Source organism: Scyliorhinus torazame, chromosome 1, assembly GCF_047496885.1.
Source record: "Scyliorhinus torazame isolate Kashiwa2021f chromosome 1, sScyTor2.1, whole genome shotgun sequence".
Classification (NCBI taxonomy): Eukaryota; Metazoa; Chordata; class Chondrichthyes; order Carcharhiniformes; family Scyliorhinidae; genus Scyliorhinus; species Scyliorhinus torazame.
Genome location: NC_092707.1, coordinates 187,727,022 through 187,745,625, shown reverse-complemented (window position 1 = coordinate 187,745,625; position 18,604 = coordinate 187,727,022). Strand labels below are relative to the sequence as shown.

The 18,604-nt window shown below is 44.1% G+C and overlaps 1 protein-coding gene across 1 annotated transcript in view; it reads left to right on the top strand.

Moving 5' to 3' along the window:
• The window catches only part of LOC140418834 (CUB and sushi domain-containing protein 1-like), a 573,350-nt gene that overhangs the window by 358,855 nt on the left and 195,891 nt on the right, over window positions 1-18,604 (top strand). Inside the window, exon 2 of the mRNA XM_072502498.1 lies at window positions 2,768-2,984. Within this exon, the coding sequence (XP_072358599.1) occupies window positions 2,768-2,984 (217 nt within the window). The remainder of the gene's footprint in view (window positions 1-2,767; window positions 2,985-18,604) is intronic.

Sequence of the window (18,604 nt, the reverse complement as noted above, 5' to 3'; positions counted from 1 at the left end):
AACCCTGCACGAGTTGCAGGCTGCAAGCCTGAAAATTACATTTTTATTCTTACGCTATATTTTCTGTTTGTTGACCAACCATGCTAATATCTTACTCCCCGTCCCATGGGGCCTGAATTTTTAGGATCCTCACTGACTCCAGCTGCCTGCTGCAAATGCACACTCTAATGAGCTTTGATTGGCATTAGGCTGGAATTCCGTCCTCACTTGGGAGGAAGTCTGCCTTGGAGAGCTGCCGGTCAATCTGATTGGTTGGCAGCTCTTCATTCCCTGCAGCAACAGCGCTGCAGTGGCTAGAAGAAGAGCTGCATAAAGCTGATTGAAACTCTGTCCTGGGAACCAGAGACCCAGGTACCCAGGCAACTGTAAGGGGTCCCGGGATGGGGAGGGTAGGGAAGGCCTGGGTTTTTTTTTTTGGGGGGGGGGGGTAATTGGGGCATAGGTAAGGGGGACAGATGTCAGGAAATCAGCAAGCCTTAAGGGGAAGATGCCTCCACTCAGAAGGGGACTTCTGATGGAGATGAACCCCCCCCCCCACCCTCCCTACCCGAGATCTAACATTCTTTATATTCGGGTTTCCCCCACGCAGATTCAATCCACACACCAGCCTAAAACTTGAAGCTGGGCAGGAAATACCCACTTCAACTGTGGCAAGGTTGTGCTGCCTGTCCGAAGTCTTCTCCACCCCAGCCTAAAATCGTTGCAAGGTTGGGGCATTTAAGAAACGGCAAGTAACCCCAACACTAAATGTGGTGTTCTTTGTGATTCTTGTTATCAGGGTGGATGTGGTAGTGTTCACAAAGGCCACAAAAGCTCAGTTCAGTAACAAAGCTAATATTTATTTACACTACTTATTAAAGCTCGGCCACTTACTTACATAGTAAACAATAACTTAGTAATCTACAATCTACACTCAACTAATACTAGTCTCCAAACTCTACCTATAACTGTATTCTGATCTCTCTCACTACACCTATGCTCTCCTCTCCAGCCTTCCCCCAGAAGTCTGTGAGTCAGTGCTTTATATAGTTCTGCATCTAGCTCCACCTAGTGGTTAATTATGATATGACATTAACTTTGTATTCTGAACATTTCCCATAATGTCACACTGAAGTTTCACATTTTCACCCACGGCTTTAAAATACACTGGGTGAGATGAGTGTGGGGGGGCGGGAGGGGGGCGGGGTAAAATTATGGCCATGAGCTCTAATTTTGCGTAACAGTAACTTGTGTGGCATCTTACCGAATGATTTTTGAAAATACCAAACACAATTGAACCACTGTTGCTAAATATAATCTCAGTAAAGTTGCAATAGATTTAATAAACATTCCTGCTGACTCTGCCACCCTGCTCACCTGTTACTCGGCCCCTAATAATAGATTCTAGAATTTTTGCCTCTTAATATTATTAGGATAATGGACCAGTAGTTTCCTGTTTTTTTTCTAGTCTTCTTTCTTGAATCACAGGGTTAAGTTTGCTACCTTCTAATGAATTGGAACAGTTTTAGAAACTAGACAATTCTGAAAGATTAAAACTATTGTATCTACTATCTCAGTAGGCACCTCTCTTGTAAGCCTAGGATATAGGCTGTCAGGTCTAGGAGATGTGTCGATTATTTTTCTAGTCTACTTCTTTGTTAATATGCATTTCTTTAAATTCCTGATTATTATTAGACCTTTGGATACCTAGCATTTCCAGAATTGTTGTTTATTTTATATCATCTACCATGAAGACCGATATAATAATAATCACTTGTTGTTATAAGTAGGCGTCAATCAAGTTACTGTGAAAAGCCCCTGGTCACCACATTCCGGCACCTGTTCGGGGAGGCCGGTACGGGAATTGAACACGCGCTGCTGGCCTTGTTCTGCATTACAAGTCAGCTGTTTAGCCCACTGTGCTAAACTAGCCTCTATATATAGGGTGGATATATTATCAGCTGCACATAGCTGGCTTTGGAGACAGGAGGACAGGGAATTTTTCAAATGTGTATGGCAGGTAGAAGGTCTGACGTGTTCCCACTTCAAAACGACCCTGATGGTGGTGAGGTGATGCCAGCATCAGCCACCCACCTGACAGTGAATGGTAGATAATTAGAAGCAGTTAAATGTTCATTTAGGGACAAATTAATGAGGCTGTCTCCTCAGATACTGGAAGGCTAAAGCTGTGGCCACAGGCTATTCTGCTGAGGGGTTCCCTCTCCATAATTATGGCGTGGCAGCTGCTGCACAGTTCATTTAACCTTTTTTTTGACATCTCCAGGGGGGCCTTCATCTTGAGATGCGCTCACAGTCTCCTGCCTACACCAGCAATACCCACCTCTTCTGCAGGGTGCCCACAGCCTTGGGCGCTTCTATTGAGCTTCCCACCTGCAAATCCCATTCACCAATCAAAATTCGACAGGGATCACAATGATGACCTGTTAATTAATCAGCTTCAGCAAGATCACGCAGGCACGTGGGCCTCATAAATAATCATGATTCAGACCCACAAGTGGTCCCAATCCTGATTTAAAAACCAAGGCAGTAAGATTCCACCCAATGTATTTGTTAAATCCTCTGTTATTTGTTTATTACCCATTGCAATTTCCTCTTTCTCTGCTTCTAAGTGGTCCATGCTGAAATTCACGAATCTCTTCCTTTTTGCATACTTATCGGAGCTTTTTCAATCTGTTTCAAGTCTCTTGCTGGTTTAATTATGTTCTATTTTCTTATTCTTTGTCAATCAGGTGTTTTCAATATCAAAATATATACATTTGTGTTGCAGGTCAGAACTGTGGTGATACATTACGTGGTCCTAATGGAACTATAGATAGCCCTGGCTTTCCATATGGGTATCCAAATTATGCCAACTGCACCTGGACGATTATCACTGAAGAACGTAATAGAATACAATTGGCATTTCAATCATTTGCTTTGGAGGAAGACTTTGATGTATTATCAGTTTATGATGGTCAACCTCATCAAGAAAACTTAAGGACAAGGTACTGTTTCCACTGATGAAGGCTCTTTTACATTAAAATAAAACTTCTTTCTCTCTTTAGATATAAATACTTTTCATAACCACCTGTCAACCTCTTGTTGCATGAGAGCCATTTTAGGAAAACAAAATGTAAAAGTCTTTTCTTATGTTGTCAAGCTTGTGTGGTTATTCCATGAAGCCCAAACATTCTTTACTGATGAATTTATGTCCTAAATAAGCTGAAATTTGCCAATGTTTGAGGATTTTGTGAAAATCCTTGTTTATCTACGGGATGCAAGTGTCACTGGCAGTGCCAGCATTTTATTACCCTTGGGAAGGTGTTGGTGAGCAGTCTACTTGAACTGCTGCAATCCATGATATGACTTGAATGTTAAGTTCTCTGAGCTGCCATGTTGGCATTTGATCTCATGTCCCTGCAGTATTAGTTCGGGCTGGTGGATTATTTGTCCAGTAACATTACTATAATGTTACTGTTTCCTGACCAATGGAATGTGTTTCAATAGTTTGCACCCAATTATCACATCTGACAGAATATATTAGGGACACACTTGCTTCAGACATGTCCACTGTTGCAGCAGTTCAACATTTTAATGCCTCCACACTGCGATTTTTGAAATGCTTGATGATACTCTCACATAATAATGTGGAACTTCCTGCAGAAGTGGGCCATAATTTATTTTTTGTTTTCTATCTTTGCATTGGAATGTTCTTCCCAATTATTTCAAGGTAAAGGCAGTTGTTTTCACCCTCAGTCCCTTTTGGAGATGGTTTATAGTTTATCTCATTATCCAGCCATTGGTTGCAGTAATATAAACATTTTGAATTATGAACCAACACACTGCAAGTTATCCTTGTTGCTGAGGGATTGGATACTAAGTGAAGAGTTTTCCCTGCACCATTTTGGTACCAAGGAGGTGATTTTTTTCACTGTTCTGTCAGAGATGATTTTAGACCAATTGCTTTTTTGCAACATGGATCTGTCCTTTTACATTTCAATTCATTAGGCATTAAATCATCCTCGCCAATATAGCTGAAAATGTGATTTTAACTTTCATGTAAAGTCGTGCATCTTTCCAATAAAGTACGAGTGTGCTTTGCCAGCTCATTTTACCAGCACTGGAGAACGTGTATCAATGTTGTGTGTTAAAGGGCCACATTTTCCTCCCTATTATTTACTTTACATGTGCCTGCCATACATTGTGATGTGAGTGGATGTATACATGTTATGCCAATTTTTTTATGTATCTCTTTTTACACTGGGGTTATTTCTGGGTCTGTTGCAGATTAATTGAGATTACTATGATTTGTTAGTCTTTTTCGTTTCTGATGTTATGTGAGCCCTGGAACAGTAAAAAGTGAACATCATGGATCTTTTCTCATCTAGCAGTTGTTGTTCCAGCGGAAATACATTTTTTTATTTCAGCAAGTGCAGCAAGCTGAAAGAGAGGCATTCCCATTTTAGCTCATTTGCCATGATATTTATATCTATGCATGCAAGCATATTCAAATGAATTTATAACGTTTTGGTAAACAACCAGCTTCTGATTAGCATTAGATTTGATCTGATGTTACAAATTGTAAACATTCTCGGTAGGTACTGCCAGTTTGATTGACACAAATGTCCAAGTATGAATCAGAAACACTGAGTACAACACATATCGCGACTTCTCAGGACCTTACACACACCTTACACACTACTGTTAGCAATTCTGTGCTCTTCACCTCCTCCCACTGCTAACAAATTTCAGGGATCGAATTGTGAATTCAACAACCTGCCCTTTAATTCTGTCATTCATGACAACCAATCTTCAAGTGCTGTAAAGATCTAGAATCATCCCAACTGCTCTGCAAGTTTGGGAAATGTAACCAATCCTGAGAAATGCTAAAAACAGATATCTTCTTCCAACTGCAATATAATCTTGCGTGTTTTCAGCTTGTACATAAAAAATAAGGTGGCTCATAGACAGCTTTCAGTGAGTAATTGTCGGAGGTGGAGTCCCAAAAAACTGAGAAAGGTCCAAAATACCAGGCATTAAAAGTGAAATTTGGCTTCCTCAGTCACTCTGAATAATTGGCCCGGCTATTCTGCAGGAGAGGCCAAAATTGAGAACCGTGTCGGGCACCGATCTGTTTGCGATATAACCAGCCAGCTCCCTTTGGCGAAATCATTTCCCTAAATCTCCATAAAATTAATGGAAATGACCCCCTATCTGAAGGCCTCCCATGATCTAACGGCCTCCCCAGCAAGTGGTCACACGGGCATCGATTAGTATTCCTTTTAAAAAATGTAAAACTGGCAGAAGGGCTGCTGCGGGAACCCGAGGAGGTGAGTAGCCATCTTCGCGCCCGGACAATGAACCCGTGGGCACTGGGGTGGCTGCCCTGGTACTTGGAGGAGGGTGTGGGCTGGGGTGTGGGGGGAGGGGGGAGTCGGCTGCCCATGGTCTCGACTGTGGGGGATGGGGAGATGGGTGTCTCAGTGCCCACGGATCCACCGTGCCACCCCCTGGATCGTGTGATTCCATTCATGGGGCAACCACAGCCCACCAGTCCCACTGAACACCCATAATTCCCACTGACCGAAAGGCCTCTAATCGTTCAGCTGAAGGCTATTGGTAGTTGACAATTGTAGTTAAGTGAGCACTTCAAGGGGCAGCACGGTGGAGCTGTGGTTAGCACTGTTGCCTCCTGGCACTAAGGACCCGCGTTTGCTCCAGGCCCCAGGTCACTTTCCGTGTAGATTTTGCACATTCCCCCCGCCTCTGTGTGGGTCTCACCTCCTAACCCCAAAAAATGTTCAGGGCAGGTAAATTGCCCCTTAATTGGAAAAAAAGGGTGTGCGCATGGGGAGGAGACCAGTACCTGGCCAAGGTAACATTACGTGGGTATCAGGGGTACGGGGTGTGGGGTCCGGTGAGCAGGCCAGGGGTGTGTGGGCAGAGTGTATGGATGGCAGGGGATGTGGGGGGGGGGGGGTAGCAATGGGGGAATTAGGTGGAGGGAGCAATGAGGGAAAGGGGAGGGGAGCAATGGCGGAATGGGGCAGACAGAGAAATGGGGGAATGGGGAGGGGGAGAATGGGGAGCAATGGGGCAATGGAGTATCCCGGAGTCAGGGACACCATGGTTGTCAGTCTGTCCCCCTCTCTCAATTCCTTACGGATATTAAATGCAATGAACGATATCTTGGATATCAATGGACAGTGCGGTGGCCCATGTACCCCACAACCTGAGGTTGCCCATCAAGACAAGGAGGGACCCAGAGGGTGGGCCGTCAATGGTCCTAGGTGTACAGGCACTGCTGGTCGTTCGAACAGATGACAGACAGTGTGCACCGCAGGAGGCTCTGCCTCACCAAGTGGATGATGCAGCATCTGTGCCATGTCCTCGCCGACTTGGCACCATGTGGAGGAGGAGGATACCTGCTCCTGGTGGCCATCAAGGTGACTGCAGCCCTGAAATTCAGGATCATTCCAGGGCACTGGTGAGAACTTGTGTGGCATCTCACAAGCTGCAGCCCACAAGTGCATCTGTGATGTCATGAATGCCCTGTTTTCCCGGGCAGCGAACTATACAAACTTTGACATGATCAGGCCCAGCAAGGTGCATGGGCAGCAGTATTCTCCGCCATCGATGGGATGCCCCAGGCCCAGCGGCTAATAGATGGTGTGCATGTCGCCTAGCGCTCACCAGACCATCAGGGAGTGTCCTCCATCAATAGGAAAGGGTTCCATTCCCTGAATGTCCAGCTTGTGTGCAACCACCACAAGGTGATCATGCACATGTGTGCACGCTTCCTAGGGTGTGTGCACGACAGCTACATCCTGGGACAGTCGGACATCCTCGGCCTCTTTGATGACCACCCCAGGGTGACCGGATGGCTCTTGGGAGATAAGGTACCCACTGAGGACCTGGCTAATGATGCCAGTAACAGACCCAATAAAATGAGGTGCATGTGGCCATCCAGGCTGTCATTGAATGGTGCATCGGACTCCTCAAGATGCAGTTATAATGCCTCAACCGCTCTGACGTACACCCCACAAAGGGTCACCTGCTTTGTGGTGGACTGCTGTGCCCTACATAACCTGGCACAGCTCAGAGAAACATGCTGGAGATGGAGGAGGAAGAACATGTGGCCGGGGATGAGGACAAGGTCATGAAGGCGCAGAACCAGGAGGAGCTGGAGATGAGTCTGGGGAGGACGTGCTTGACCACCCGGTGGATGGAGGACATGTGGCAGCTATGAGAGTCCAGCAAATCTGGAGCGCCACGGAAGCCTTGATCCTCGTTTGCTTCACATAGGACATGGCCTAGTTTGTCATTCCCCCCCTTCCCGCTCGCTACCTCTCTGAGAAATCTTTTGGTTAAATCGCGCCCTATATATCCTCTTACCACTATGAGAAATGGCAAAGCAGGACTAGCAATATAATAAGTGTCTCCAATGTGGCTTGTGCTCCTTTTTATATGACAACTGATGTTTGAATGCAACTTGGAAAAAATGTGACATCTTTATCTGATCGTAAAGTTGAATTAATTAGAACTTTCTATTGTGAATTTTTTTGGGAACTGATGCTGACATTTGTCAGTGCTTCAATCCCTATGCTTTGGCCTGTTTCTTCTCTAAGTTTGCATCGTTTATCATGTGATTACATTGTTCTGAGATGTGCATGTACGTACCATTTATCATGCTCACCTAACGAGTCAACTCGCCAAATGTGGAGTTTAATAGAGGAAATTGACTTCTGCAACAGAATAGCAATATGTTGTATGGAAAATGGCAGAGTTGTTTATCAAATTCATCCCTGCATATCATCAAAGGTATGGGAATCCTGATTTGGTAACTCACCTCCTGACAAAGCCTGTCCAACATCTACAAAGCACAAGTCAGGAGTGTAATAGAACACTCTCCACTTGCCTGGATGAGTGCAGCTCCAACAGCACTCAAGAAGACCAACATAGGGGCTGGTTTAGCACAGTGGGCTAAATAGCTAGCCTGTAATACAGAACAATGCCAGCAGCGTGGGTTCAATTCCCGTACTGGCCTCCCTGAACAGGCGCCGGAATGTGGTGACTGGGGGCTTTTCACAGTAACTTCATTGAGGCCTACCCGTGACAATAAGCGATTATTATTATTATCACCCAGGACAAAGCAGCCCGCATGATTGCTCCTCCTTCCACATATATTCAAATCCTCCACCAGTGACGCACAGTGGCAGGAGTGTGTACCATCTACAAGATGCACTGCAGGAACTCACCATGGCTCCTCAGGAAGCACCTTCCAAACCTATGACCATGGCCATCGAGAACGACAAGAGCAGCAGATATTTGGGAACCCTACCATCTGGAGGTTCCCCTCCAAGTCACTCACCACCCTAACTTGGAAATATATCGCTGTTTCTTCACTGTCACTGGGTCAAAATCCTATAACTCCCTTCCTAACAACATAGTGGGTGGTATCAACACCACATGGACTACAGCGGTCCAAGAGGGCAGCTCATCATCACAATCTCAAGGGCAATTAGAGATGGGTTGAGTCCTTGACCTCTCGGATCTCTGCGGCGGGTTCCCCTGGGGGCAATGCCTTTGGATTCATTGGCGCCATCGCAGCCTGAGTTGAAAGTGATACTTCCCGAGGAGCTTCACGTTGAGCCTACTGCCTACCTACCTGCTGCCTACAGTACAGAAATAGGCCATTCAGCCCATCGTGTGTGCAGCAAACCCCTGAAAGAGCATCCTATCCAGGCCCACTCCCTCGTCCTACCCCTGTAACCCTATCTAACCTTTGGACACTAAGGAGCAATTTGGCATGGCCAATGCACTTAACCTGCACATCTTGGGTTGTGGGGGGAACCAGAGCACCCGGAGGAAATCCACGCAGACACGGGGAGAAAGTGCAAACTCCACACAGACACCCAAGATCAGAATCGAACCCGGCTCCCTAGCACTGTGAGGCAGCAGTGCTAACCACTGTGCCACCATGCCGGTCTCCTGCGTCTGGGGTAGTCCACGTGCTTATTGATTACTCGGTCCTGAGCTTGAACCTGGTATAAAACTGTCTGTGGAACTACCGTTTCTGAGATCCACTTGGCACCAACCCAGAAGTTTTGAATGTAAACTGCGTCACCTGGTCTGAACTGTCTGATCCAATCTGTCTGTTTGGGCAACATCCTTACTGCTCCTGACTGCCCTGGGTTGATGCCTACTCCTGGTGGGATGACAGGTTTGCTGGCCGCCCTGTGGCTTTTGCTCCCTGCGATTGTTTTGGCCGTACATGCCACACCATCTGGGGTCACTCTCTATTGATTCAGGGGAAGCATCTGGCCTATTCAATGTTCACACTGGCCTCAATGGTTTTTGCCCCATGCGGGGATCCAGGAGTTTCTAATCTGGGGGCGCGCTGAATGGCGGGAAGGTGTACGTCCCACAATATTCACTTCCATCCCTTGCTTTCCTGTACTCCCTTTTCTGCACTTTCTCTTGAGAACAAAATTTCTACAGACTTCTTAAGGTCGAACAATGGCTCGGCCAGTAACGGCCATTGGGTCGCCATATTTTTTACGCCATAAACCAAATGGTCCCACAGCATCTCAGAAGAAAAGAACTAGAGTCCATTATTCCACTGTTGGGCCCTCGCCCCTCAGCACAGAAGCTCATATTCAATGAGGCTCATGGGGAGGCTAATAGTCCATCCACGTAGATATCATGTGGGTTATAACAATAAACTTAAATTTTAAAAATGGATCTTGCAGCCAGGCCGCCAATTGTTTCAGGGGAGCTTCTATTAAGCCAGAGGCTGCCCCAAACCATTTCCCCCATTCCCACCTCTTCACAAAATGGCCTTGAGGTAAGATGGAGTCAGAAAACCTGGGTAACTGGTACACTTTCAGTCAGGGCTGTTTTTATTTCCTGCCTGCCTCAGTTGCTGCCCCAACAAAGACTCAAAAATCACCCCCAAAGTGTGATGCTGGTAAGAGCAAAGTAGCGAGGACTACGTCATCACACAAAAATACATTGCACTGCCAGCTAATACTTGTTACTGCCATGGTGTAAGTATTTAAGGTAGGAAGACTTGTATGATACAGGCATCCACACAACCATGAAACTGAGCAATTAATAACCAAATACATGCAATGAAGTCAAGCCCCAGGATGCCTTCCCCCACCCTCCCCTGCACACGGGATAGGAAAATCCCACCATATATCAAAAGAAAAGCAAAATACTCTGGTTGCTGGAAATCTGAAATGAAGACCAACAAAAATGCTGGAAACGCGCATCAGGCCTGGCAGCATCAGCGAACACAGTATGAACATTTCAAGTGGATGACCCATCAGATCTGAGGAAGGTTCTGCTTTCCATTGCACAGATCCTTTCTAAAAAAAAAATTATTTTAATTTTAAAGTAGCCAATTTTTTTTTTCCCATTAAGGGGCAATTTAGTGTGACCAATCCACATCTTTGGGTTGTAGGGGTGAGACCCATGCAGACACTGGGAGAATGTGCAAACTGCACACATACAGTGACCCGGGGCCGGGATCGAACCCGGGTATTTGGCGGCATGAGGCAGCAATGCTAAATACTGCGTGCCGCCCTGCCACAGATCCTTTCTAAACCTATTCTGGTTGCTTCTCACTGGGGCACTCTTCCACCCGGCCTTCAGAAAACTTTCCGTTCTTTTTATGACAGGCCAATTAACTTACAGTGTCTCACTGTTGCAACGTTGAAGCTTACCTCTTTTTACTTTCATTCAATAATTTGATAGTGTAAATGTAACATTTTACTTCTGCCGTTTCTGAAATTGCTGTTCTTTTGTTCCAGCAATGGCACTACTCCAGTAAACAAACTCCCATGATCTGACATATACCACTTTCTGTTGAATATCCAGTAAATTGAGAAAATTACTCAGTGATCAGATTAGAAAATCCTTGTATTGAATGCTTGCTATTTAAATACAGCTGAAAGCAGACTAAAGAGCACAGTGCCAAGGGCAATGTAAGACACAATTTGAGATGACTAACTGGTTTATTTACAGGAAGAAACTATATGCTTTCTTGCAATGAAATCAATCAACTACCCAATATTCCATAGCATTTTAACAGGTTTAAATAAAAATCTATCTAATTTCATAGAAATAGTTTGGAATTTGTTCTTTTAAAAATAATTATACGTATATACTTAGTCTGATATTTTCCTCGTTAAATAGTGGTCTGGAGTTTCCTCTCTGGTCACGATCACCAGTCCGAGTGTAAATTGCGTCAAAGATTCTGGGAGGTGTTTTACTTTCTCAAGTTTCTGATCAAAGAAAAAAGCATTTGCACACCACTGAACCTAAAATCTTCTATGAACCTCACACAGTTCAGCAGTGGTTTAGAATGTAATTAAAAATAAAATCTTTGCTTTACAAAATAATCCATGATATATTTAAGAGTAGTAACTTAGTACAGTTTGACTAAAAACTCAAATGAGTTTGTCACAAAAAAAAGCTGTTCAATCAACGTACACCATCAGGGAGTGACCCGGTTTTAAACAACTGAACACAATGGACAGGATTTTCCGTAACCCCTGCTGCGTGTTTCATGGCAGTGGAGGCAGCTCATCATTGGCTGGCGTGGGCTCTTCTGGTCCCACCGCTGAATTGGAGTTTCCTGTTGCATACACCCCAACCCCCCTGCAACCAGTAAACTGGCACCGGAGGTTCACTATCGTTGGGAGCACAAGGTACCGCTGGCGGAACAGCCATCAAATTCCGGCCAATATTTCGCAACTATGAAGAACTATTTGCGAGTTAAGTTGATGTTCAGTCGTCTGTTTCTTAGTAAATTAATTTAAATTCAAAAGCTTTTAAAATATACCTTCACTGTCCTTGGATCAAAATCCAGGAACTTCCTCCTTAAACAGCACTGTCGGTGTACCTACACCACATAGAAAGCAGCTCACCAGCACCTCATCAATTCGGGATGGCCAATAAATGCTGGCCTAGCCAGCAATGCTCACACCCAGGAACGAATAAAAAGAAACACATTAATGACCTTGCGCCTAAAAAAAACAAACACTTTTCATATTACAAACTTCCTTGAAGGCCTACAAACAGGTGAATTTAACAGAAACCTGCAGTGGTCATGAATTTGATCTGGGGGTTTGGTCAGTTTTGTGGGTAGCCACCAACCTGCCCACACACCACTCTGCCTCCCGCGCGATGTGTTTTAACCTCGCACTAAATATGGCAGAAACTCGAGTTTTACCAAATATCCTTTGTACTTAAGATCCTGGAACCTTTTGTGCTGGTTCGACACATTTCTGGTGAATTGCATTGAGAAATACCTGTGCAGTTTAGCAAAAACCCCTGCTCAATAAATCACATGCGGGAGAAAAGGTTAACATTTCATTTTACAATTTTGTAACTAGGTAGCAAAAGCGTTATGGAAGTTTATTCCTGCCTGTCAACAATCACATTAGAATTGAAGCTCTTAATTACTGCCTTGCCATTCACCTAAATTGCATTTTCCAGCTTCCTTGACATGTTGGTACTCATAGAGCCACAATGCCAAAATGAGCGGCAGCTTGAGAACAACAAAACATAACAATTCCATCCCCGGTGAAATTAGACCAGCATTTCAGAATAAAAATTGTATCTACTGTCGTGTTATTCACCCTGGGGTAACACGGACTGCAACGGGATGCAGATGAACTGTAAAGCATACACCAAATGTAGGTGTTTGTTCAATACGATTTATTGAACTTCTGTAACAATGCACACAGCTGGCTGTGGGTTGACACTCTCCTACTCTAAGTGTACTAACTCTAGCTTATTAGACCAGGCGAGCTCTGATCCACGTGCAGAAGGTGCTGACTGATATATACACCCTGACTGACACTACAGTTGTCACCAGTGGAAAGAGGCAGAGTGCTGATGCCTCATGTGTTTTATAGTTGGAAGCCCCCTCACTGGTGTTCTGCCTGGTGATTGGTTGTGTTCTGTCCTGTATGTTGATTGGCTAACCTGGCTGTCTGTCACTGCCTGTTTTTACCTCATGATGTGCATGGGTGCATATTATGACATCTACTGCACTGGATCTTCCCAGTGATTTGCTAGACCGTGGAAACCAATTCCAGCTCCTGATCTACGCCAAAAATTAAATTACTGAGCAAGGTCCACAATTTACATTCGGGCCCCTTGTTTCGGAATGGGTAAGTCAGAAAGAATCCCCATTTCTGATTAATATCCAGTCGGGAAGGTGGTGGCATAGTGGTACAGTCATTGGACTAGTCATCTTGAGACCCAGGGTAATGCTCTGGGGACCCAGGTTCCATGTGATGGTGAAATTTGAATTCAATAAAAATTTGTTTAATCGATCATTGTCCATTTTTGTAAAACAACAAGGAAACCTGCTGTTCTCAGCTGGTCTGGTCTACATGTTACTCCTAAAATGTCCTCTGAAATGCACTCAGTTCATTTGGGATGAATAATAAATGCCAGCCCTGCCAACGACGCCCACATCCCCTGAATGAATACAAAGAAAAGCTGCTAATCGAGGCAAAGAATGGGAGAGGCTCAAATCGAAGGAGGAGTGATTTGAAAGAGGGCATCAAAGTGGGAGGTTATGCACTTTGGTAGGAAGAAAAGAGGCATAGACGATTTTCAAAATGGGGAAAAGCTTCAGAAATTTGAAACACAAAGGGAATTAAGAGTCCTCATGCAGGATTCTCTTAAGTAAGAAGTCTTACAACACCAGGTTGCCCAACAGGTTTGTTTGAAATCACTAGATTTTGGAGCACTGCTCCTTCCTCAGGTGGACACCCCAGACCAACGCCGGCATCTCCACATCAGGGTTCTCTTAAGGTTAACGTGCAGCGTCAGTTGGCAATTAGGAAGGCAAATATAATGTTAGCGTTCATGTCGAGAGGGCTAGAATACAAGAGCAGGGATGTACTGCTGAGGCTGTATAAGGCTCTGGTCAGACCCCTTTTGGAGTATTGTGAGCAGATTTGGGTCCCGTATCTGAGGAAGGAAATGCTGGAGGTTCAAAAGAATGATCCCAGAATTAAGGGCTTGCCATATGAGGAGCAGTTGAGGACTCTGGGTCTGTACTCAATGGAGTTTAGATGGATGAGGACTCATTGGACTCATTGAAACTTATATTATACTGAGCGGCCTCAAAAGAGTGGACGTGGAGAAAATGTTTCCACTGGTAGGAGGGATTAGAACCCGAGGGCACAGCCTCAGACTGAAGGGACGATCCTTTAAATGAGGATGAGGAGAAAATTCTTCAGCCAGAGGGTTGTGAATCTGTGGAACTCATTTCCGCAGAAGGCTGTGGAGGCCAAGTCACTGAGCTTTTTTAAGACAGAGATAGAAAAGGTTCTTGAATAATAAGGGGATCAAGGGTTATGGGGAGAAGGCAGGAGAATGGGGATGAGAAACATATCAGCCATGATTGAATGGATGAGCAGAATCAATGGGCCAAATGGCCTAATTCTGCTCCAAATCTTATGGTCTTATGGCATATGCAGGACTTATTTAAACATCATTGTCTATTGAACAAGACCATTTTATCCACTGGTCTGTGCTGCTATTTATACATGACATGTAAAATCCTTCCGCCATGGGAGTGGCCCTTTAAAAAAGTTTGTTTTCTTATCACATGGCTTCAGTGATGTCATTTGTGTGGAGCTGGGCTGTGACACTGGGAGTTTTTACTTTCGCTTTGAGTTTTGGACTGGGTTTTGAACTGCACAGGTTGAAAGAAGTGTCTCTCTATCTTCATTTTAAAAGCTGTATCCAGACCGCTTGGTAACTCAAAAGAGATAATTGCTTTCTGGAAGGAATTCAAATCTGCTGTTTGAAAAGGGGAACAGAGAATCAATAACAAGTCTTATAACTGTGAGAATGCCATGTACTGGGCCATACCTTTGAAAAGGGGTTTCTGGTTTTAATCTGAGGTACACTATTCTTATTATCTATCATCAAATCCCCTTTACTTTTACGACTTGAATATTTTGCTTTTCCCCAGTTTCTATCCCTCACAGGCTGAAACTGATGTTGGAAACCAAGCTTTGATTTATGCACTAATTCATAATCATCTGTTGTTTCTGCTGCTAACCTCGCAGTTTTAACCCTCTGCTCTTCCACATGAGTTCTCACTACATCAGAATTGAATTTTTAATCTCCTCCCAAATTATCATTTCTCTAAGAGCTTCATACGTTTGGTCTATTTTCAAAGCCCTTATCCACCTATCAAAATTACTCTGTTTGATCCTTTCAAACTCTCTGCATGTTTGCACAGGTTCTTTCCTTAAATTTCTCAACCTTTGTCTATAGGCTTCAGGCACTAGTTCACATGCACCTAAGATGGATTTTTTTTATCTCCTCATACCTCCCCTGATAGTGATGCAAACACTTCGCTAGCTCTACCTACCACTCTGACAGTGATGCAAACACTTCACGAGCTCTACCTACCAACTCTATTTGAATCAGTAACACCCACATGTCCTGTGGTCATTTCATTTGTTTAGCTACCTTCTCAAGTGAAATGAAAAAGGCTTCTACATCCTTCTCATCAATCCTTGACTATGCTTGGACATTTTTAAATAGATCCCCATCTAGCCTTTTGACTATGGCGCTCTTGCTCACTATCCTCATCATTATCCTCAGACTGTACGTTACTCTTTACCTCTGCCAATTTTAATGGACTTTCACGTTTCATGGCCAGTTTCTGAAGTTCAAAGTCTCTCTCTTTTTCCTCTCTGTCTTTTGCTTTTTCCGTGATCTGTACCTTCCTTTTTCTCGCTTTTTGTTCTGCTGGGGCTATTTGTTCTTTTTCCATTTCCTCTCTCTCCTTTTCTTTAGCTAGGGCTATTCTTTCTTTTTCCCCTTCTTCTCTGTCCTTTTCTTTTTCCCTGATCTGTACCTCCCTTTCTGTTTCTTTTTCCCTCATTTCGTATTCAAGCTGCTTTAATTCTTTTTCATGTTCAAGCTGCTTGATCTTGTTGCTATCTTTTAATGGCTATAAATATGGCGATTAATAAAGTCGCCTTTCTTAATCTTAATTATGAATAAGCTTTCAGAGTTGCCAGGTATCTCTTGATACCGCCACAAAGCTCAACTGAATACCGATCAAAGAGCCAATACACAAGTTAGTTAGTTCAAAAGTCAATGGTACCTTATTTACACACAGTATGATTTACTCATGCACAATAACACTACAGGTTAAACTATGTCTATCACTAACACCTATACTTAACATCGGTTGCCCACTTAGATCAGAGGAACAGTGGCCTTTGTTCGGATCTGAGGCTGTTGGGCTCGAAGAGGTAGCAGGAGTATAGCTATGGTCGTCTGCCTGGTAGCGAGCGTTGAACTTGAACTTTCTGGTAGTGCAGGTGGAGTGGTCTCTTCAGTTGAGAGCCGATTCCAAGAGAACAAACACATGACGGGGTTCCTTCTTATACTTGGGGGGCTTTGCACGCTTTTAGGTGGGCCTTAAAGTTGGTCCCAATTAATTGGGCAGCTTCTTGATCACCGCCATCGATCTGAGCCAATAAAGGGGCGGGTGCCTTGATGGCTGGGCGTATCCTAAGTGGCCGTTGGCCTTGCTTTGTTTGTATCTTCTTACTGAGGTAGTGGCGCCGGAATGTCTGGGACGGTATCGGCTACCTGAGCAATAGTCTTTTGTTTATTGGAGATGGGCCATGAATTCCTCCTTAACTGTTCCAATTCAATAACAAAATCCAAGTAAGACCAGAAATCCCTTTTCAAACCACCCACACAAATGACATCACTGAAGCCATGTGATAAGACAAAATCCTTTTTTAGAGAGTCACTCCCATGATATTTCTGAAATCATTAAAGCTATTTCTCTCAACCTCGTCCTGTATTAGTGCATCTCACCTTTCGAGTTTCTCTGTGTAAAGAAGTCTCTTCTAATTTGCCAACTGGTCTGAAACAATGGGGACCTAGAAAATGGTTCCCGCCAAAGGTGCACAGTTAAATGCATAGCTTCTGCAACCTATGATGCTACTTCAAAGATATGTCACTTTTTCCTTTGCACTTCCAACACACTCAGTTTTGGTGTAGCGCTTCATGAATGTTATTGGACTGGCACCCATCCAGTCACACGATGAGCATTTTACCATATTCCTGACTGGTGCTTTGCAGGTACGGACTGTGAGGAGTCAGGAGAGAGCTGCTGACAACAAAATATACAGCCTCTGATTTGCTGTTGAAGTCACAGGGTGGGATTTTCTGGCTCCTCCCATCAGCAGGATCTTCAACACACAGCTGGAAACAGAAGTACTCCCAACAGCAGGCTTCTCTGCTGGAAGCTGCTGTTTGGAAACCTCAGAACACCTTCGCTGAATCAGAAGAAAACCTTCCCAAAATTAAAGACATGACTCAGATTTAGGAACTATTTTGCTGGATTTAGGTCATGCAGTTCAACGATATGGATGTTGTTTTTGGACAAGAGACATTTCTCAAAATTTAGGAACATAGATAGATGTGGAACAGGGTTAATTCAATTATATTGTATGTCTGTGTATGTGTGCATGTGTGTGGAGTCATTATTGTAAATAAGTAAGACTTTGTGTTGTGGCCTTTCTTGTTGTGTTCTTACAAGTGAATAAACATTTTTTTATTTGAATGATTACAACAAAACTGGACCTTTCCTCATTGGTTTGCATATCTTTCCTCACGTTCTACCAAATTGAAAAGTAAACAATTAAGAAGCAGTGTTCCAAATTACCAATCTAACATCAGTGGGGCTCTTAACAACACACAGGCTGAAAATATTCAGGAATTCAGTGAAGTAATGCCATTCAGTGACATGGAGAGTTGGTTAGAATTCCTCGAGGTGGAAATGGTCAATTCCTGCCACATCAGTGGGACTTCTGTCTACCGGCCCAAACTTGGCTGTTATCAAAGTATTGCTTCATGAGGGCAGAGTGCTTTGTTATCTGAAGAATTGCAAATGGAGCTGAACATTACGCAATCATCAACAAGCAGTCTGATTTGTGACTTTACAATAAAGGAAGCTCATTGAAGCACAGCAGTACAGATGATTAATCATCAGTAACTGTGATCATTTTTGTTTGTACCGGGCATGATTCCGGTATTGGAGAATTTCTCCCTAATCCTCATTAACCTCAATACTACTGATACATCTAAGAGTGACACCAGACGAAATACCACCTTGATGGTAAGGGTAACCACTCTGACCTAGTTTCTGCAAAAGGGTTCTTATTTTTACATTTGGACGAAGGATGTAATGAAGTCTGGTGCCGGATGTTTCCTTCACTGTCTATTTTCAGCATTATCGAGCATGATATTAATGAGTAAATGTAGCTTGATAGTACTGTCAAAAACCCCACCTATCACTTTGCACATGTTTGCTAGCAGCTCATAAAGTGACAATTAATTGTGTTGGATTATTCCAAATTTTTCAGGAGAGGACGGCCTGGCCTTTCATCCGAGAGGTAGTAGGGGGAGTTGAGAGAATTCCCGACTCGGCCCGCCCACCTCTAGAAAAAGTGTATGCAAAGGCGGAATCTTCATTGTTAAGGACGGGTGCGGGCTGGAGTCAGTCCAACCGTCCTGGGAAGAAGTGTAGAGGCAGTTACAAGGGCTGCTG